Genomic DNA, 22,920 nt, shown 5'->3' on the forward strand with positions numbered 1-22,920 from the left:
TGTTGCGCAACCTGTGCTTTTATTGTGAAGGGTCAGAGCGGAAGCCCCGTTATTTTCCTGCACTAACTTCACTGATTCATTCTGACAGAAGCTGCTGATCCAGCCCAGAGCCTCAGCGGGCTTCCGAGGATGTCCACCCCGCTGCGGGGACACGGAGCTCCGGGCGGGATGCTCGGGTCCAGCCGGCCGGTCCTGGTCCAGTCGCCCTGCTGCTGCCCCCGCCGCGTCCCGCACCCATGAAGCCCCCGCTGATGAAGCCCCGAGCAGCCGGAGAGAGGCGGACAGCGGCCGCAGACAGAGAGCATGTACTGGCGCGTAGGGTTCGCCTGGTTGCGGTCCTGTGCGGTTGATCTCGGCCAGAACCAGAGCTCCTCCTCCGGCCTGCCGGGCTCCGATGAGCGGCTCCTGTTCGGCTGCATCGTCGCCTGTCCGCTGCAGGACTGCGGCGGCATCATGTCCGCTCTGGGCTCGGACTCCTGGTGGAGGAAGACGCTGTATCTGACCGGGGGGGCTCTGCTGGCCGCCGCCGCCTATCTGCTGCACGAACTGCTGGCCATCAGGTACCGGAGCAGGCCCCTGGCTAGTTGGCAGGCCCCGGGGCAGGGAGGCTGGAGGAGCCCCGGAGGATGTGCATGTGTCGGTGTTACTTAACGCGGGGCGGGGCGAAGGAGTCGTGAGTGGGTGGCAGTGATGTAACGGAACCCCCTCCTCCGTAGACCTCCATCCCGGTGGAGGGGTGACCCGGGCGGCTGCAGATGAGCAGTCTCCCCGGCTACAGAGGCTTTGTCCCGGCTGTTGTTGTGTCTCCGCTGCCCTCCACCTCTGGAGGTCACTTTGCTTCAAGGACGTCAGGCTGAGTTTAGTGGAGTTTAGCTGCAGGATGGAGGAGGTGGAGGGGACAGCTGCTGATGCAAACACTCAGAGAAACAGCAGATTATTTACTCCTGCAGCCGGATAGATGAGACTGATCAGTATTATTGATTATTGATTGGCAGCAGTCTGTTGTCCTTTCGGGTCAGGCCTCCTTCTGAGAGCAAAACAGGAAGCAGTCAGCTTTGGATGGAGCCTTTTGGGTCTTTTAAAGATAATTTATGTGATTTTTAAGGTGTTTTAGCTCCTCAAACAACAATAAACCGTATAAGTAGTAGAGGAAGTGAGAAAATATGTGCAGAAAGCAGCAGAGAATAGTGGGAAAAGTACCTCAAATCTTTTTAAAATAATGTTTTTATTATTTTATTCTCTTGTTGTCTCTGTCTTAAATAATACTTTTATCATTTTATTCTCATGTTTTCTTTTTATAATATTTTAAAATATTTTATTCTCATGTTTTCTTCATAGTCTTTTTACAATGATAGTCAGATTTTTTATTCTCATATTTTCTTTTTATAATCATTTTAAAATAATATTTTTATTATTCTATTCTTGTGTTTTATTTATATTTGAAAAATATTATTTTATTTTCATGTTTTCTCTTTATAATCTTTTTAAAAATAATATTTTTATTATTTTATTCTCATGATTTCTCCACAAAATGTTTAAATAATTTTTATTATTTTAAAATCTAGTTTCTATTTTATTATCATATTTTAGTTAATATTTTTATTATTTTAATTCTCATGGTTTCTCTTTGATATTTTTAACATATTCTCATATTTTCTTTTTATAGTCTTTTAAAATTATATTCTTAATTTATTCTCATGTTTTCTCTATAATATTTTTTAAAATATTTGCATTATTTTATTCTCGTTTTCTTTTTAAAAATCTTTTTAAAATCTTAATTTTTATTACTTTATTCTCGTATTTTAGCCTGTGATGGGATATTTTAACCAGTCACAGGACTTTTTATTGGTCAGATGAGACAGACTAAAGAACATTAAAGTCCAGTTCATTTTATAGTTTTTATGTAGTTACATTTATTCTATGTTTATCTCTTTTTAATATAAATTTTAAATTAAGATTTTATTATTTTACTTTATTTTTTATTACTTATTTTTTTTCCATTTTTTATTGTTTTATTCTCACATTTTCATGTTTCCTTATTTGAATCGTTTCAGCCAATTTTTTTTAATTATTTAATTGTATTTTTATTCTATTTTTTAATCAAAAATTCAATATTTGTAAGGGTTTCAGTCTCATATTGTGTCTTTTTATCTAGAAAATCACAGGCATTTCACTGATTAAAAGACAGTGAAGAGCAACAAAGTCTTCTTTAACAGCAGGATGTGGAGGAACAGTGGGGATGTTTCATTTGAAGGGAAGTCGCCTTTGAATCCCGTTTAGCCACAAATGCTTGTTGACTTTTATTTTGAAGGAGGAAGATGGCTGTAATTTCAATTCTGGCATTGTGTTTTTTGCATTTTACAGATTTTTGCACACTGCAGGTGATTCAGAGGGAAACTAGACACTCAACCTGAACCATAAACCTAAAATGAAATGTTTAATGTTGTATATTTTCCCAGAATTTCTCTTTTTTTGGACTCTGTTTGCTCCACAGGAAGGAGGAAGAGCTGGACTCTAAAGACGCCATCATCCTCCACCAGTTCTCCAGACCGAAATCCGGAGCTCCGTCGTTGTCCCCGTTCTGCCTTAAGATGGAGACCTACCTCCGCATGGTGGACCTGCCCTACCAGGTACGATGACGCTTCCTCTGGTGCTTTATCAGCTCCTGTAGCTGCTGCTGCTTTCACCTCCTCTTCCTCCTCTTCCTCCTCCTCCAGAACTACTTCGACGGGAAGCTGTCGCCTCAGGGGAAGATGCCGTGGATCGAGTACAACCAGGAGCAGGTGTTCGGCTCCGAGTTCATCATCGACTTCCTGGAGGAGCGTCTGGGCGTGAGCCTCAACAGGAGCCTGACGCCGCAGGAGAAGGCCGTGTCCAGAGCCGTCACCAAGATGGTGGAGGAGCACTTCTACTGGTGAGGAGCGCTGCTTTGAGATGTTTATGCTGGAGGAGGTGACTTATTTAGAGAAGGAGAGCATGAAGGAGGTGTTAGAATCCAATAGACAGATGTCTGCTGCAGCATTTAGCCTAAAGATGTGTTTTATCAGTCAATTTGCACCATATCTGCTTTATTTTCTGAATAAACGTCAACTCCCTCCACTTCTAACGACAGCTCTGTCACATATTAAAGCTTTATCTAAGCCCCGCAACCTCAAAACGTGTCAACAGGTTTGAAATGTTTAACTTAGTCAAAAAAAATCACCAAAATGACAACAGTTCTCAGCTAAGATCTGCAAAAATAGAATGAACAGTCAGATTTCTGACTTTCAGATGGTCTTTGAATGCATCATATTTGGAAAATTGTCCACATCTAAGCTTAAAATGGTGATTTTTTTAAACTCTATTTTATTACAAAATGCCCAAAATAAATTGTTTGTACCACATTTAATTAAAAAAAAAAGATCCTGTTGAAGTGCACACAGTGTTTCTACAAAACAAATGCAGCACAACTCAAAAATCAGGGAAATTCTACCATTTATCAGCACAACTGTCTAGAAATAGACAGTGTCTATTTCTAGACAGCACTGCCCATATTTAGGTAGACACTAAACTGAATATTTCCCAGAAATATTCAGCTTAGTGTCAGAGAAATGGACAGAAAGTAAAAAATCAGGGTGTTTAGACTTTTTTGCAGAAAAAATGATCAAGCTCGTTGGTGAATAATCGTTAATCGTCGCAGCTTCCTTCTCAGTGGTTGATCGTCGTTACTGTTTCTTTCTTTCTGTAAATCCCTGGTGGTGCGTTCAAGGACGGTGGCGTACTGCCAGTGGGTGGACAACCTGGAGGAAACCCAGAAGATGCTGTCGGTGAGCGGACCGCTGAGCGACCTGCTCAGGTGGATCCTGAGTCACCTGACCGGCGGGATCGTGAAGCGGGAAATGTACGGACACGGGATTGGACGGTTTTCTAAGGAAGAGGTTTACGCCCTGATGGAGAAAGACATGAGAACGCTGGCCACGCTGCTGGGTGAGGATTACTATTATTAATAATAATTATAATAATAATATAGAAAGACATGAGAACGCTAGCCACGCTGCTGGGTGAGGATTAGTTATTATTATTATTAATAATTATAATATTAATACAGAAAGACATGAGAACGCTGGCCACGCTGCTGGGTGAGAACTAGTTATTATTATTAATAAAAATATTAATAATAAGAATAATTTAAAAGTTTTTACAATATTTTGTGGTTTTTATGTTTTTTGTTACACTTTTTCTTTAATTTTTGCTATCTTATTCTATTTTTATTTAATTATGTTTTTGTTTTATTATTTTATTTTCATGTTTTGTTTTTTTAATGATTTTTTAAACTATAGTTTTCATTGTTTTATTTTGTAGTAAAACACTGTAATATTTTGATCTTTTCTGGTTATTTTCCACAGTTTTAATTTATTTTTCTTGTTTTATTGTCATTTTTGTTTTTTTCCAGTCTAATTCAATACACCGATTTTCATGTTTTCTCTTTTTAATGTTTTAATACAATTTTTAAATTTAGTTTTCATATTTTGTCTTTTTTAAACTCTTTGATTTTTTTTAATTGTTCTCTTCTTATTTTTTATGTTTTGTCTTTTTAATCCTTTTTTGTGTTTTTTAGTGTTTTATTCTGATATTTTTAGTTATTTTATTAATCTATTGTTTTATTCTTATATGTGTCATAGTTGTTATTTTACTCATCTTTTTAAATTAAATTTTTCTTATGTTGTATTTTTGTGTTGTGTTTTTTATTTTATTTAGAATAATTTTATTTATCTTTATAATCTAGTTTTTGTAATTCTCGTTTCCTTTTTTATTTTTAATCTTTTGATCAATTTTTAAAAATCATTTTATAGTAGGTTTATACTTTTTAAAAATCTGTTTTAATCTCATTTTTATTATTTTCATGTTTTTCTTTTTTTGCTCTTTATAGTCTTTTTTTTTTAACTCTATTTCTTTATTTTGTTGGCTTTCAGTCATTTATGGAACTCTTTGAACTACACTGAACTTAATGAAAGGTCCCATTCAGACATAATTTGATTTATTGATTGTTACAAAGGTTATTTTTTCAAGAGAACAACATGGGTTACGATGTTAACATTTTAAATTAAGAAGATTTGGCTTCATTGGAGTCATCTGTGGACACAACTTGTTATTTTTATAATGAATCTATTTAATTAATTTAGTTTTTTTTAATGCACACCTTCACCAGAACCATCATACAAACGGGAGAATAACAGAACACTGACCTCTAGTGGTCAAACTGGGTCCTGCAGGACATTTCCTGTGTTTTTATTTGGCGTTTCTGTTTCTTGTGTTTGCTGCTGAAGGTGATAAAAAATACCTGATGGGCTCGAAGCTTTCCACGGTGGACGCTGCAGTGTTCAGTCATCTGGCTCCGGCCATGTGGACGCTGCCGGGATCCCGACCAGAGCAGCTCATCAAAGGTCAGTCCACCTCAAACACCATCTGCAGCTTCAGCATCAGTGGTTTTACCAGCGCCAGAAGAAAAACAAAGGCTCCAAAAATGTCCTGAAAGTAAAATATTTGCATATCTGATCAGTTTTGTTCATTAGAGTTTAATTCACTGAAGCATTACAGATGTTTCTGTTTGTCACATGGTCTGAAGTTACAGGAAAATGCAGAAATCTCTCCTAAATAACGTAACGCATACTGATTACTTTTACTGTACGCGGTCTGATAAGTACACTGCCTTTATAAATAGAACTATTATTATCATTATAGTGTGGTTTTGCACACTTTCAGGTGAATATTTTGCATTGTTCTGCACACTGTACATGTTTTCCTTTAAAATACCTTAGATTTTAATATTTGCTTTATATATGACTTGTTTCATCTTTTATCCTTCAGTTCTGTGTTTTACTGTTTATGTGAAAACCTTTGTGGCAATAAAACTGATTCTGATTCTTTGCCAAGAAAATCCCGGAACATCTTAAATCACAGAGAAACTGAACTTTCTCTGTCCTTTTCAGTACTTATGTCTCTTTAATGGTTATCTAGAGACAATCTACAACAAAATAGACAAATTAAATTGACCATGACGCCCCGTATGATACTGCTGCCACCGTGCCTCACATCATGATACCACTGCCATGCTTTATTTTCAGTTAAATGAACATTGCTTTGTAGGAATCTGTAAAAATCTTCACTTTGACATGAAAAAGTTGTATCTTTTGGAAATTCTTGTCCAAAATCACAAATTAAATTGATCATTAATACGATTCCCTGCATCATGATGCTGCCACCACCGTGCTTCACATGATGCTGCCTCCACCGTGCTTCACATCATGATGCTGCCACCACCGTGCTTCACATCATGATGCTGCCACCACCGTGCTTCACATCATGAAGCTGCCACCACCGTGCTTCACATGATGCTGCCTCCACCGTGCTTCACATCATGATGCTGCCACCACCGTGCTTCACATCATGAAGCTGCCACCACCGTGCTTCACATGATGCTGCCTCCACCGTGCTTCACATCATGAAGCTGCCACCACCGTGCTTCACGTCATGATGCTGCCACCACCGTGCTTCACATGATGCTGCCTCCACCGTGCTTCACATCATGATGCTGCCACCACCGTGCTTCACATCATGAAGCTGCCACCACTGTGCTTCACATCATGAAGCTGCCACCACCGTGCTTCACATCATGAAGCTGCCACCACCGTGCTTCACATCATGAAGCTGCCACCACCGTGCTTCACATCATGAAGCTGCCACCACCGTGCTTCACGTCATGAAGCTGCCACCACCGTGCTTCACGTCATGAAGCTGCCACCACCGTGCTTCACGTCATGATGCTGCCTCCACCGTGCTTCACGTCATGATGCTGCCTCCACCGTGCTTCACGTCATGATGCTGCCTCCACCGTGCTTCACGTCATGATGCTGCCTCCACCGTGCTTCACGTCATGATGCTGCCTCCACCGTGCTTCACGTCATGATGCTGCCTCCACCGTGCTTCACGTCATGATGCTGCCACCACCGTGCTTCACGTCATGATGCTGCCTCCACCGTGCTTCACGTCATGATGCTGCCACCACCGTGCTTCACGGTGGGGATAGAAATCTAAATTAAACCGGCTGTGATTCAATGTTAAAAAACAGTTAAAGTGGAAACTACCAAACAGAATAAATACTTTTTATAGGACTTTACTCTTGTTTCCATCCCTCCCAGGTGAGCTCATCAACCTGGCCATGTACTGCGAGCGCATCCGCCGGCGGTTCTGGCCGGAGTGGTTCGTGGACCTGGAGGACTTCCGCTACACTGACACCACGGAGAGCGTCAACTCTGCGTCCAAACTCCCCGACCTGGGCCTGTACTCCCGGACCGACACCTTCCATGACGACACCCACTCGCACACTTCCCAAACGCCCCGAGACCCGCCGTCGCCCGACAGCGACCCGACGGGCCACTCGCTGTACGACTCGGACATGGACACAGAGTGCTCTGACACAGACCAGCTCAAGTGTTGACGACACACTCACACTTAATAGTCGGTAAACACACCACCAGAGAGCGAGGCGTCCTGCTGCACATGGCGCCCCCTACTTCTTGAAGCAGGAACCAACCGGTTTCTGGCGTTTCAGAGGGTTAAACCCCAAAACTGCGGTGGAGGAAAGTCGAGAAAGTTGCAGGAAATACTCCAGGAGTACATGACGCCGTGGCTGAGGAACTCCTCCATGTCGTCATCTGCAGTCACAACCTTCTACCTGTTGCCGTGCCCGCTACCTGTAGCCACAGCCACCACGTTTGTGCACGCCCCCCGTCGTCCGTCGTAGCGACTCGCATCACCAGTGTGTGTTTCAAGGCCTGGCAAGATTCATGCGACCCATGAATGCGGCTCGGTGTAAATATACGATCTGATTTGTCAGATTTAGTAGATAGAATATTTGATTACATAAAAATATCCGAGTATAAATAGTATAGATAGAATGGAAGTATATCTCCTGTGTCATACAGTGTAAATACTGTAGGTGTTGGACTCAGTCTGTCGTGTGTTCGTCTCCATGATCCGCCAACATCCGTTTACACGACTGGACGTTACAGTAATGCCTGCTGCCCATATTTAGGTCGTAAAATTTAGATATTAGCACTTTTAAAACTATCTTTTTGTCTTATTGAGACAACTATTTTGCCAAAAATTTAAAAAAAACTCCCCACATCTTAGAGTAACGAGGCTCCTGTGTTCGTAGCTTGAGGTCAAATAGCGTTAATTGGAGCGTTGAGAACGAGTCGAACACTCGCGTAGAGTTTACAGATATTTAGTGCATGGCTGGTACGTGCCCGTTTAAAAAAAAAAAAAAAAAAAAGTCCCTTTACTCTTTAGAGAAAGTCGTTTCTTAGCTGGCCTGTTTGTTTGTCGGTGCCTCTGGACAAACAGGAAGATGTAGCCGATGGATGTTTAGCAAAGGATTTTAGGGTTTTTTTTAGTGAAAGCAATAAGAGAGCAGGTCCACTCTGTTTGGTTTTGATTTAACGCCACGCTGCAGCAGGTGATGACGGAAGGACACAGGTTCTTTGTGTGTTTGTCGCTCAGCAAATGCACGAACCGACAACGTTCTGTGTGTTCAGGCTGCTAAGGAGTAGAATATTTATGTGATTCTGTGTTTAAATGAGGCTTGGCCTACGTAAATACCGACGGAGGTTTCAGCGTTCGAGTGGAAACAGTGGTTTTATCGATGCTGCTTCTCATTTGTGGTGCAGTTAAATCATATTACAGAGTCAGACTGATCATTTTAACGGAAGCATTATTTATTTAACGGCCTGATCACTCATGTTTCTACACAAAAGCTTGGTGACAAAATGACAAAACTAAAGCTATGGGACTAAAAACGGAGAAACACAAATCTGCATGTTAGCTATAGATTGACTACATGCTTGTCTGGTTAGCTAAAAAGCTGATATTAGCAGTAGATTAAACCATTTTAACCTGGTTATTTTATACTAAATGATAAGAACTGACTCAGATTTATATGATTCCAGAAAGAGGAGCAAAATGCTGACAAGTTAGCTGCTATTTTTTAGTTGTTTGCAGTGTTTATACTTTGATTTATGGAACAAAATGCAGAAACTTTCACCTAGTTTGGAGTCATTCGGTCCGACCAGTTCAAAATAGGGAAAACACATGTAGTTTGTCCCTCCTGTTGATAATAAATAATAGATTCATCAAAATTTTATTTATCAAGTACATTTTAATAACTAGGCAGTTCACAATAGTGTACATCAAACACAAAATGCATAAAGTCTATGTGTAACAGGGAAATAAAGCAACATAAAAAAGACATTTAAACAATTACAAAAGGTAAATAGAGAAAAAAACATAAGATAAAACAAAAAGTAAACGCTACAGTGCAGTTTAAAATATTCAGAAGCCTCATGCAGAGTGTTTTATGCTTAGATGGTTCGTTAAACCGTGAAACCACACCAAAGTTATCTAAATTTATCCAAATGGCTTGAAATTTGTCTATAATGACCAAAAATGTGATTAAATTGACTCAAAATTGTCTGAAATGACATGAAAGTCATACCACATGGCTTAAATTGTCCAAAATGGTCTAGGTACCTTAAAACTTTTTCCAAAATTATTTAAAATCTGTCCAACATGACCTAGAATTGTCCAGAACAACTTGAAACACCCTTAAATGACGAGTTACCTGTCCAAAATAACCTAAAACACGTCCAAAAGTAGTCTAAATTGTCTGATATGACTTGAAAAGTACCCAGAATTACTTGAAAAAGTCTAAAATGACTGGAAAGTTGTCTATGATAAGTCAAAACTGACTTCAATGACCCAAAATGTTCATAAAATTGATCCAAAATGACCTAAAATCAGTCTAAAATGACCCAAATTTATCCAAATGACTACAATCCATCGAATTGTCTCAAAATTATCTAAAATGACTTGAAAATCATCCTGCATGACTTAAAATGGTCTGAAGTGACTCGAAAAACACAATTATGAACCTGTAAATTTGCAGAATGTGGGCTCTTAAAAAAAAAAGTTAAACTAAAGCTCTCCAAACTAACCAACAAATTCTAATCAATTCTAATGGATTTAAGTTAAATTTTACCATTTAAACACTGATGTGACAAGGCCTTAACTAACTAATAGTTCTGCGTATATATTGGATATCAGCCCATAAGTTACAAGAAACTTTCATAGAAAAATGCAAAAAATATGTTGGAGATTACTTCTAAACTGTCTCCACTTTGCCAACACTTCATGCTAACCCCAACCCTAACCCCAACCCTAACCCTTAACCCCAACCCTAACCCCAACCTTGACCCCAACCCTAACCCTTAACCCCAACCCTAGCCCTAACCCCAACCCTAACCCTATGGGGCGTTGGGTCGTCCCCTAAACCTATCGCTAGCTCTGGCAGCTATTTTCTTGCCCTTCAATGTCCCTTCAATCAAGTTAGCAAATCAAAAATGTTCCTCTAAGGTGTTTTTGGGACATTTTATACTTTCAAATGTCAACGTTTGTCTGAGAAATGCGTCAGTCTGGCTTTGTTTGTGAAGACACTGCACATATGTGGAACCTAAACCTGTAGCATTAGCATGTAGCAGAAAAAAGACAAGATGATGCCTTTGATGATGGCTTTGCTAATGAATTTAAGACAAGTTAAGAATTTTTGGTCAGTTTGGCTCCTACTGAACACATTATTATCATTTTGATACTGGACTGGAAGAAAAAAGCCTCAACGGAGCCTTTAAAGTGGAAACTAGCTGAACGTTTGGTGTCTTAACCTCCCTCGCCTGCATGCTCTCTGCCTTCTCTCATCGACAGTCAGATTTAGCCTTATGGAAACTGTTTACTTTGAACCAGTGCCAGCAGATGACTTCTGTTTTTACATGTATTTATTTATTGATTGATTTTGATGGTCAATGTGCTTGAATTCTGGAAATATCGTTCAATTTTTTTGCACTTTTCCTCACGTTTACATTCTGTTCTCTACGGCTGAACTGGTTTATTGATCTGTGTATTGGTGCAATGCTGTAGATTCTCTGCTGCTTGTGCGTGCTTTCATCCCTGTAACTGCATGTGCATCCACGTTTTGGGGTAAATGTTGGAAACTCATACCGTCATCGTCGTGTTTTTTGCTGCAAACTCTGCCTTCTTCTCAAAGAGGAAGGAAATGTTCCTCCGCAGTGCTTCATGTTCGGTTGAAGCTAAAATACCAAACTGACCCGATCAGATGACGGTCGGAGTCTCTTCTCTCTTTAAAGTTCACATGTTGCAGGACGGAGAAAAACTGCAAAAGTCCTTTTTTTTCTGATCGGCGTCCGCCATCTGTCTCAGTGTTCCTCAGCATCTGAAGGTCGGAGGTTTTGGTTCTGGTCTCCACCTTCCCGTCATGATTTCAGCTTGTAGACCGTAGAAACCATCGTCTCTTGGTGTCGTGTTTGCTGAAAACTCATCGAACTGTAAATAAGAGAGCCGTTAATAAATTAATTAAAATAAAAGACGCTGTGTGCGGTTTAAAAAAGATTCTTCTGAATGTATCGTAACTAGAGATAAAAGGCTGTATGACAATGGATTACCGGTAATATTTCATTAAATATAGCTGTGATATTTTCCTCTGTTTGTTCTTCTGTTATTGTCTGCTTTGTTTAGTGTTGAAATGTTCAACAGAAGTGAGGAAACCTCTGTGGAAAATCACTAAAATGTCAAATGATGCATCACCTCTCAGTAACAGCATTATTTCTGAGTTTAACAGTAGATTATTTGCTCTTATAAAGACTGCAGTGATGAGTCCAACTGCATGAACATGGTTCTAAACTGAGCTGAGAACAGCAGAACTTTCTCAGTTCTGGACCGATGTACTGGGTCTGTCTCTGTCTGCATCACGGCTCCACATGGAAAAGAACTGAACAGAGGAACTGAAAAAGAGAACAAAGTATGTCTCAATAACTCAATGTGTCCAAAATAACTTAAAATTCATCAGACCCAAAACCTTTCCAACACAAGATCAAGAATTATGTCAAAAGAGACTAACAGTATCTTAAAACTTTGTCCAGAATGAATAAAAACCTGCCAAAAAAGGCATCAGTTTGTCCAAAATTATTCAAAATTGTCTGATATGACTTGAAATTTGTCCAAAATGAGTGGAAAGTTGTCCAAGATCAGTCAAAACTGAATCAAATGACACAAAGGTTTCATAAATTGGTCCAAATACTTTAAAACTTTGTCCAAAATTATGTAAAACCTGTCTAAAATGATCTAAATTCATCCAAATGATGTGAAATGTGTCCATAATTGACCAAAAATGCTTTGAAAAAGACTTGAATTTGTCTAAAATAACTTGAAACATATCCAAAATTAGTCAAAATTGTCTGTAATGGCTTGAAAAATATCCAAAATTACTTGAATTAGTCCAAAAGAATTTCAAATTTGCCAAAATGACTCAAAAGTTGCGTAAAATTGATCCAGATACCTTAAAACTTTTTCCAAAATCATTTAAAACCTGTCCAAAAGACCTAAATGAGTCCATAATGACCAAAAGCTCAATCAAAATTACTGAAAATTGTCTAAGCTGTCTTGAAACTCACCCGAAATGACTCAAAAATTGTCAAACTAACTTAAAATTTTCCCAGAATGACCTGAAATTTGGCCCTCATGACCCAAAACTCGATCAAATTGACCCAAAAGTATCTATAAATGACTTGAAACTCATCTAGTGTGACTTAAAATTGTCCAAACTTTGTTTGAATAACTTAAAACTTCTTCAAAATAACTCAAACTTTTCCTAAAATGACTCAAAACTCAAATAAAATGACCCAAAAGTTGGTTAAACTTGGTCCAGATACCTTAACATTTTGTCCAAAAGACTTAAATTAGTCCAAATGACTTGAAATGTGTTCATACCGACCAAAAAGTCAACCAGAATGACTCAAAATGTCAAAATAACTTCAAACTTCTCCCAAATGACTAGAACTCTGTTCGAAATAACTTCAAACATGTCCAAATGACTCTAAAGTGTGCAATATGACTTGAAAAGTACTCAGAATTACTTGAATTGGTCCAAAATGACTGAAAATTTGTCCACAGTTCTCTGAAATTCGTCCATAATGACCCAAAACGCAATCAGATTGACTCAAAAATGTCTAATATGATTTGAGACTCATCTAACGTGACTTAAAATGATCCAAAATGACTTAAAAATTTGCCCAAATTAACCCCAAAATTATCCAACAGCAACCAATTATGTGTTGACCTGAATCCAGTAGAACAGCCGTAAGGGTTGGGTTTGGGTTTGGGTTGGGGTGAGGGTTGGGGTGAAGGTTGGATTTAGGGTTGGGGTTTGGGTTGGGGTCAGAACACATGTAGCTATTTGGTTTCATCCAAAATAAAGGAGGACGAGCTTTTATTTTTAATACAGGAAATAAAAAATGTTAGTTTAGAGATTCTACAGTTCCACCTCGAACCAAAATGATTTCTATCTTTTTGACTCGTCTGATGTTTTATGAACGTTCCAGAAGGACGTCTGCAGGTAGAGCTGATCCACCGGAGGACTTGGAGATGAATCTTCCTCCTCCTAAACCAGACGACCACCAGACCAGGATCAGCTGCTGCCTTTTCTTTGTGCTGCTGGAGCTCTGAGGAATAGAACCAGAAGAAAGGAATGATATTTGACGGCTTTGGCTGCTTTTTTTTACAGCGTCGTGCCCAAAAAAAACGACACCGGAGTGTAACCGGTGAGACAACTGTGTGCGTCTGTGTGTGTTTGTGTGCATTTGTGTGTGTTTGTGCAGGAATATGAATAATGCAGAAGATGCCTGTAGGAGCGTGAGGGCTGCAAGGAGGGCAGATGGTCGCCTGCTGATAGGACAGAATCCAGGCAACGGGGTCCTCCAGAGAGCCGCTGTAGACCCCAGCGCGCGCGCACACACACACACACACACACACACACACACACACACACACACACACACACACACACACACACACACACACACACACACACACACACACTCATGCTTCTCCCCTTTCTTTCTTCGTCAAATCACTCTTTCTCTCTGTTTTTTGGCTCTAACATTGCACATACTGGCTCAGATTTCAAAATAAAAGCCTTGGTATTTGCAGCTGAGATGGTTAAATGTACACTAGTAGTAGCACAGTTTTAATTGCAGAAGATGTCTGATTTTAGCTCAATCAATTGTATAAACTTAATCCATATGACTTGAAATTTCTCCATAATAACCCAAAACTCAGTCAAATTGAGCCATGATCTTTAAGGTTTTTCTTTTTAAATGTTTTATCACCATTTAAATGCTTCATTGTATTTTCTGTTTAATTCCTATTTAAAGTTTTGTTTTTAAGATTTAATTTTCTAATTAAACATTTAATCTTTTAATGAAATGTTTTGTCTTTTTAAAGGTTTAATAATTTAATTAAATGTTTAATATTCTTCTTGTTTAATTGTATTTCTTAACTGTTTAATTATCGAAAATATTTCGTGTTTAATGCTTACTATTTTTGTTGAAAAAATGTTTAATTTCATAATTACGTGTTTCATATCTTCTGTTTAATGATCTAATTAAATATTTTGTCTGTTTACTATAATTTAATTGTATTTAATGTTTAATTTTCTTTTAAAAAGTTTTATTGTATTAAATGTTTTTTCCTTTGATTTATTTGCTTTTTTAATGTAATTTATTTCTTTAATCTTTTTCTGTCATGATTTTAACCCCAACCTTAAAAATGAAACAAACCCTTAAATCACAATAAAAATACTTCTGTTGTCACAATAATGAGTTAGTCACTTATTCAGTTTATCACATAGACTGTATATAAAGATGGACGTAGCATCTGGCTCCAGAATTGAAGCCCTCCCGGAAGTGTCAAAAACTTGCAATATCATGCCGTCCGCTAGGGTTGGCTCTAAAAAGCTTTTCTCCATAGACCCCAATTCATTTTTGGAAATAATAAAATTTGATAGACTGATTTTCTACAGCTCAGGATTTTTTTCCCGTTAGTTTTCATGGTCAAAATGAGAGATCAGGTGGCTGATCTTAAATAAATCAATACTGAATTTTAAATAAACTGTTAAAGTTGGCGGAGCCAGGGGGCGTGGCTACACTTGATAGACAGCAACAGAAGCCTCTGCGGTAAAATGTGGGCGGGATAAGAGTCCTCAGCCAATCCTGCCCCTAGTTGCTCTCCGGTCCAGCCTGTTTGATGACGCTTTTTACGTCACTGGCTCCAAAAAATCCAGAACGGCGACCAGGAAGTAGCAAAATCCGGGCTTCATTTTCTCGGCGTTGAAACCAACGGGTAACATCACGGTTAGTTTACGCCTGGTTTATCAATTCAACTTTATTTGTTTAGAACCTTTCACACAGATGACAAAACTACACAAGCAAAGAGAAAAAACTATGATTAAAACTCAAACATATTTTAAAAAACAGATTAACATGGTAATAAAATATGTTGTGTTCAGGGGATGGAGGGAGTTTATTGAAGTCTTCTTGGACTCACACGGTAAATCATTTATTTAAAATAGAAACTTGATATTCAGTCTAAGGAAACTGCAAAGCGACATAAGAATCAACAATATCCCCTGTTTTCTCCTTTAATGAGTCGACTCTTCTGGTGCTTTCAGACCAAAGAACTACAGACTCTTCACAACCTGCTCAAACTCTTGGTACAGGACCTCACCACACGGGTCAACAAGGTTTCCTTCTCATTTCTACTCTGAAGCTCACCTTCTCCTGCTCAAACTGCTGACAAATGTTTGTGTTGCTCTAAAGTCTGCTCTCCAGAACTTCCTAAAAACTCACAAAGTCGCTTCTGCTGCAGGTTTCTTTGTAGAACTGTTCCAGAAAACCTCACTAAACCACATGGAGGGGCCTCAAGATAGTCGTCCAAATGAAACCGTACAAAAACCAAACTAGCACAACCCAAACGCTAAAGTCTCCTGCAGCCTACCAGAGAAGCTCTTTAAACAGAGAATCAGGACAGGAACTCTTACCTTCTGGACAACCAACGTTGGTTCACAAACAACCAAAAACCTCTAAAGACTCACTACAGCCAAGATAAAGACACAACTCAGCTGCACCAAATCCACTAATCACTGCACACATTAGCACCATGTGCTAACTGTGGCTAAAGAACCACATTTACCATTGCCACATTTATCCAGTACAAAGCCCTAAAACACACCAAGAAACATATTAAATGGTTGCATTTATATAGCACTTTTATCCCAAGCACTTTACATGATACATCACATTCACCCATTCACACACTGATGGCAGAAGCTGCCATTCAAGGCGCCAACCACAACCCACCAGGAGTAATTAGGGGTTTGGTGTCTTGCTCAGGGACACCTCGACACGAGCTTGACGGGCCAAGGATTGAACCGGCAACCCTCTAGTTACAAAATAAAATAAAATTACAGATTTGGATTTACTGTCTATGACGTGTTGAAGGAGCAGAAATTTGACAGCTGCCAAAGATATGACCTCCAATTCTGGATGTTTTAGGAAATGATGTTCATCAAATGAACACTTGAGTTTAGCTGAAAACTCTCTTTGTTATTGTTCCTGTTTTCTTGTGTTGTAAATAAAGCATTCTAAAACTTGATCTGTGTCTGTAATCTCTTCCTCGCACCTAAACCTGTGCACAGACCAAAACAAAACTCTGACATGTTACTGATATTGTGGACGACATACTAAACTATGACGTTTTTGTCATATTTTGGATGACATAATAAACTACGACATTTTTATCGTAGTTTGAACGGCATACTAAACTATGACGTTTTTATGACATTTTGGACGACATACTAAACTATGACGTTTTTGTCATATTTTGGATGACATAATAAACTACGACATTTTTATCGTAGTTTGAACGGCATACTAAACTATGACGTTTTCATGACATTTTGGACGACATACTAAACTATGACGTTTTTTCCATATTTTGGACGACATACTCAACTATGACATTTTTATGACATTTTCGACGACATACTAAACGATGATGTTTTTGTCATATTTTGGACGACATACTCAACTATGATGTTTTTGTCATTTTTTGGACGACATACTAAACGATGATGTTTTTGTCATATTTTGGACGACATACTAAACTATGATGTTTTTTGTCACATTTTGGACGACATATTAGCCTATGACGTTTTTGTCATTTTTTGGACGACATACTAAGCTATGACGTTTTTTCCATATTTTGGACGACATACTAAGCTATGACGTTTTTATGACATTTTGGACGACATACTAAACTATGAGGTTTTTATGACATTTTGGACGACATACTAAACTATGAGGTTTTTATGACATTTTGGACGACATACTAAGCTATGACGTTTTTATGACATTTTGGATGACATACTAAGCTATGACGTTTTTATGACATTTTGGATGACATACTAAACTATGAGGTTTTTATGACATTTTGGATGACATACTAAACTATGAGGTTTTTATGACATTTTGGACGACATACTAAGCTATGACGTTTTTATGACATTTTGGATGACATACTAAACTATGACGTTTTTATGACATTTTGGACGACATACTAAACTATGACATTTTTCCCATATTTTGGACGACATACTCAACTATGACATTTTTATGACATTTTCGACGACATACTCAACTATGATGTTTTTTGTCACATTTTGGACGACATATTAACCTATGACGTTTTTTCCATATTTTGGACGACATACTCAACTATGACATTTTTATGACTTTTTCGACGACATACTAAACTATGACTTTTTAGTGACATTTTGGACGACATACTAAACTATAATGTTTTTTCCATATTTTGGACGACATAGTAAACTATGACGTTTTTGTCATATTTTGGACGACATACTAAACTATAATGTTTTTTCCATATTTTGGACGACATAGTAAACTATGACGTTTTTGTCATATTTTGGACGACATACTAAACTATGACTTTTTAGTGACATTTTGGACGACATACTGAACTAAGACGTTTATGTCACATTTTGGAAGACATACTAAACTATGACGTTTTTGTCATTTTTTGGACAACATATGACGTTTTTATGACATTTTGGACGACATATTAAACTATGACGTTTTTGTCATATTTTGAACGACATACTAAGCTATGACGTTTTTATGAGATTTTGGATGACATACTAAGCTATGATGTTTTTATGACATTTTGGACGACATACTAAACTATGACGTTTTTTCCATATTTTGGACGACATACTCAACTATGACATTTTTATGACATTTTCGACGACATACTAAACGATGATGTTTTTGTCACATTTTGGACGACATATTAACCTATGACGTTTTTGTCATTTTTTGGACGACATACTAAGCTATGAGGTTTTTATGACATTTTGGACGACATACTAAACTATGAGGTTTTTATGACATTTTGGACGACATACTAAACTATGACGTTTTTATGACATTTTGGACGACATACTAAACTATGACGTTTTTATGACATTTTGGACGACATACTAAGCTATGACGTTTTTATGACATTTTGGACGACATACTAAACTATGACGTTTTTATGACATTTTGGACGACATACTAAACTATGACGTTTTTATGACATTTTGGATGACATACTAAGCTATGAGGTTTTTATGACATTTTGGACGACATACTAAACTATGACGTTTTTATGACATTTTGGATGACATACTAAGCTATGACGTTTTTATGACATTTTGGATGACATACTAAGCTATGACGTTTTTATGACATTTTGGATGACATACTAAGCTATGACGTTTTTATGACATTTTGGACGACATACGAAGCTATGAGGTTTTTATGACATTTTGGATGACATACTAAGCTATGAGGTTTTTATGACATTTTGGATGACATACTAAGCTATGACGTTTTTATGACATTTTGGATGACATACTAAGCTATGACGTTTTTATGACATTTTGGATGACATACTAAGCTATGACGTTTTTATGACATTTTGGATGACATACTAAGCTATGACGTTTTTATGACATTTTGGATGACATACTAAGCTTTGAGGTTTTTATGACATTTTGGACGACATACTAAACTATGAGGTTTTTATGGCATTTTCGACGACATACTCAACTATGATGTTTTTTGTCACATTTTGGACGACATATTAACTTATGACGTTTTTTCCATATTTTGGACGACATACTCAACTATGACATTTTTATGACTTTTTCGACGACATACTAAACTATGACTTTTTAGTGACATTTTGGACGACATACTAAACTATAATGTTTTTTCCATATTTTGGACGACATACTAAACTATGACGTTTTTGTCACATTTTGGACGACATACTAAACTATGATGTTTTTTCCATATTTTGGACGACATACTAAACTATGACTTTTTAGTGACATTTTGGACGACATACTAAACTAACACGTTTATGTCACATTTTGGAAGACATACTAAACTATGACGTTTTTGTCATATTTTGAACGACATACTAAACTATGACGTTTTATGACATTTTGGACGACATATTAAACTATGACGTTTTTGTCATTTTTTGGACAACATATGACGTTTTTATGACATTTTGGACGACATATTAAACTATGATGTTTTTGTAATATTTTGAACGACATACTAAGCTATGACGTTTTCATGACATTTTGGACGACATACTAAACTATGACGTTTTTTCCATATTTTGGACGACATACTAAACTATGATGTTTTTATGACATTTTCGAAGACATACTAAACTATGGCGTTTTTTCCATATTTTGGACGACATACTAAACTATGATGTTTTTTGTCACATTTTGGACGACATACTAAACTATGATGTTTTTTGTCACATTTTGGATGACATACTCAACTATGATGTTTTTCTCACATTTCAGACCACATAGTAAACGAGAAAAGCACTCAGAGAGTGCAGACCTCCACCAAGGATAGAGAGGAAAACAGGAAACCCATGCAGTAAAGGATCATGAGCTGGAGTGGAACCTGTGTCTCTGGCACAGTTCTGTTTACAAATCACCTTCTTAAGCAGTTGAGCTATCTGGACACCTTGCTCCAATTTGTTGGACGACATACTAAATTATGACGTTTTTATGACATTTTGGATGACATACTAAACTATGACGTTTTTCCATATTTTGGACGACATACTCAACTATGATGTTTTTTGTCACATTTTGGACGACATACTAAACTGTGAGGTTTTTGTCATATTTTGGACGACATACTAAACTATGACGTTTTTGTCATATTTTGAACGACATACTAAACTATGACGTTTTTATGACATTTTGGACGACATATTAAACTATGACGTTTTTGTCATTTTTTGGACAACATATGACGTTTTTATGACATTTTGGACGACATATTAAACGATGACGTTTTTGTCATTTTTTGGACAACATATGACGTTTTTATGACATTTTGGACGACATATTAAACTATGACGTTTTTGTCATATTTTGAACGACATACTAAGCTATGACATTTTTATGACATTTTGGACGACATACTAAACTATGACGTTTTTTCCATATTTTGGACGACATACTAAACTATGATGTTTTTATGACATTTTCGAAGACATACTAAACTATGGCGTTTTTTCCATATTTTGGACGACATACTAAACTATGATGTTTTTTGTCACATTTTGGACGACATACTAAACTATGATGTTTTTTGTCACATTTTGGACGACATACTCAACTATGATGTTTTTCTCACATTTCAGACCACATAGTAAACGAGAAAAGCACTCAGAGAGTGCAGACCTCCACCAAGGATAGAGAGGAAAACAGGAAACCCATGCAGTAAAGGATCATGAGCTGGAGTGGAACCTGTGTCTCTGGCACAGTTCTGTTTACAAATCACCTTCTTAACCAGTTGAGCTATCTGGACACCTTGCTCCAATTTGTTGGACGACATACTAAATTATGACGTTTTTATGACATTTTGGATGACATACTAAACTATGACGTTTTTTCCATATTTTGGACGACATACTCAACTATGATGTTTTTTGTCACATTTTGGACGACATACTAAACTATGACGTTTTTTCCATATTTTGGACGACATACTAAACTATGATGTTTTTGTCACATTTTGGACGACATACTAAACTATGACGTTTTTTCCATATTTTGGACGACATACTAAACTATGATGTTTTTTGTCACATTTTGGACGACATACTAAACTATGACGTTTTTGTCATATTTTGGACGACATACTCAACTATGACGTTTTTATGACATTTTCGACGACATACTAAACTATGACGTTTTTGTCATATTTTGAACGACATACTAAACTATGACGTTTTTATGACATTTTGGACGACGTACTAAACTATGATGTTTTTGTCACATTTTGGAAGACATTCTAAACTAAGACGTTTTTGGTCATATTTTGAACGACATACTAAACTATGATGTTTTTCTCACATTTCAGACCACATAGTAAACGAGAAAAGCACTCAGAGAGTGCAGACCTCCGCCAAGGATAGAGAGGAAAACAGGAAACCCATGCAGTAAAGGATCATGAGCTGGAGTGGAACCTGTGTCTCTGGCACAGTTCTGTTTACAAATCACCTTCTTAACCAGTTGAGCTATCTGGACACCTTGTTCCAATTTGTTGGACGACATACTAACCTATGATGTTTTTGTCATATTTTGGACCACAGACTTGCTAACAGACAGACAGACACACAAACGCCGAGTGTCACATAACCTCCTTGGCAGAGGTAACTATGACGTTTTTTGTCCATTTTTTGGACGACATACTAAACTATGATGTTTTTGTCACATTTTGGACGACATACTAAACTATGACGTTTTTTGTCCATTTTTTGGACGACATACTAAACTATGACGTTTTTGTCACATTTTGGACGACACACTAAACTATGACATTTTAGTGAAATTTTGGACAAGTCAAAGTCAGAGAGAGAGCGTCAGAGAGCTTTATTGTCATTGCACACTTTCATATACAACGAAATATGTATGAGCCGCCCTGCCGATGGCAGCTCAGGCTGCTTCGCTGTGCAGCGCGCCGCCTGTATTCTTAAGAAACGGAAAAAAAGAAAAGTCATTTGGGAACGGGGTAGGGATGGCAGAGGGTAAAATGAAAACAAAGGTTCGTTTAACAAATGAAACCTCGGAGAGTGGGAAATTCAATCTGACAAGGAACCTGAAAAAAAAAACCAAACCCGCAACAGACAAAGCATGACAAGGTTAACTGGGATAAGGCTGAAGGTACCAGAGAAGCTCTTTAAACAGAGAATCAGGACAGGAACTCTTACCTTCTGGACAGCAAACGTTGGTTCACAAACAACCAAAAACCTCTAAAGACTCACTACAGCCAAGATAAAGACACAACTCAGCTGCACCAAATCCACTAATCACTGCACACATTAGCACCATGTGCTAACTGTGGCTAAAGAACCACATTTATCCAGCACAAAGCCCTAAAACACACCAAGAAACACATTAAATGGTTGCATTTATATAGCACTTTTATCCAAAGCACTTTACATGATACATCACATTCACACACTGATGGCAGAAGCTGCCATGCAAGGCACTAACCACAACCCACCAGGAGTAATTAGGGGTTCGGTGTCTTGCTCAGGGACACCTCAACATGAGCTCGACAGGCCGAGGATTGAACCGGCAACCTTCTAGTTACAAGATGGCCACTCTACCCACTGAGCCATGCCGCCCCCTTTAAAGAGGATTTTACTGCTGGAAGCTGCAAGCCATCGTCTAAAGAACAAACTAAAGCAACAGAACCAAACCCAGTTCAGTGAAGAGAAGCAGAGGAAATGTTTGACTGCAGACATAAAGCAGGAAGACACTGAGCTGCTCAGGTGTTCCTGATAACACCAAGCAGCCACCTGGAC

The 22,920-nt window shown here is 38.0% G+C and overlaps 1 protein-coding gene across 1 annotated transcript; it reads left to right on the plus strand.

Annotated features, from left to right (window-relative positions):
* The first annotated feature begins 59 nt into the window (after positions 1 to 59).
* Positions 60 to 11,585, plus strand: faxca (failed axon connections homolog, metaxin like GST domain containing a). The gene is made up of 6 exons (XM_022220683.2): positions 60 to 560; positions 2,495 to 2,630; positions 2,718 to 2,914; positions 3,749 to 3,966; positions 5,307 to 5,423; positions 7,179 to 11,585. The coding sequence occupies exons 1-6, from the start codon at positions 304 to 306 to the stop codon at positions 7,475 to 7,477; spliced, it is 1,224 nt and encodes a 407-aa protein (XP_022076375.1). The 5' UTR covers positions 60 to 303; the 3' UTR covers positions 7,478 to 11,585.
* Positions 11,586 to 22,920: the final 11,335 nt, after the last annotated feature.

The sequence above is a fragment of the Acanthochromis polyacanthus genome, chromosome 16 (genome assembly GCF_021347895.1).
Source record: "Acanthochromis polyacanthus isolate Apoly-LR-REF ecotype Palm Island chromosome 16, KAUST_Apoly_ChrSc, whole genome shotgun sequence".
Taxonomy (NCBI): domain Eukaryota; kingdom Metazoa; phylum Chordata; class Actinopteri; family Pomacentridae; genus Acanthochromis; species Acanthochromis polyacanthus.

Excerpts from the sequence above, each read along its gene's own strand:
- faxca (XM_022220683.2), top strand. The coding sequence starts at position 304 with ATGTACTGGCGCGTAGGGTTCGCCTGGTTGCGGTCCTGTGCGGTTGAT. Across the intron at positions 2,915-3,748 it reads GTGGAGGAGCACTTCTACTG|GACGGTGGCGTACTGCCAGT; the intron begins GTGAGGAGCGCT and ends GGTGCGTTCAAG. Across the intron at positions 5,424-7,178 it reads ACCAGAGCAGCTCATCAAAG|GTGAGCTCATCAACCTGGCC; the intron begins GTCAGTCCACCT and ends CATCCCTCCCAG.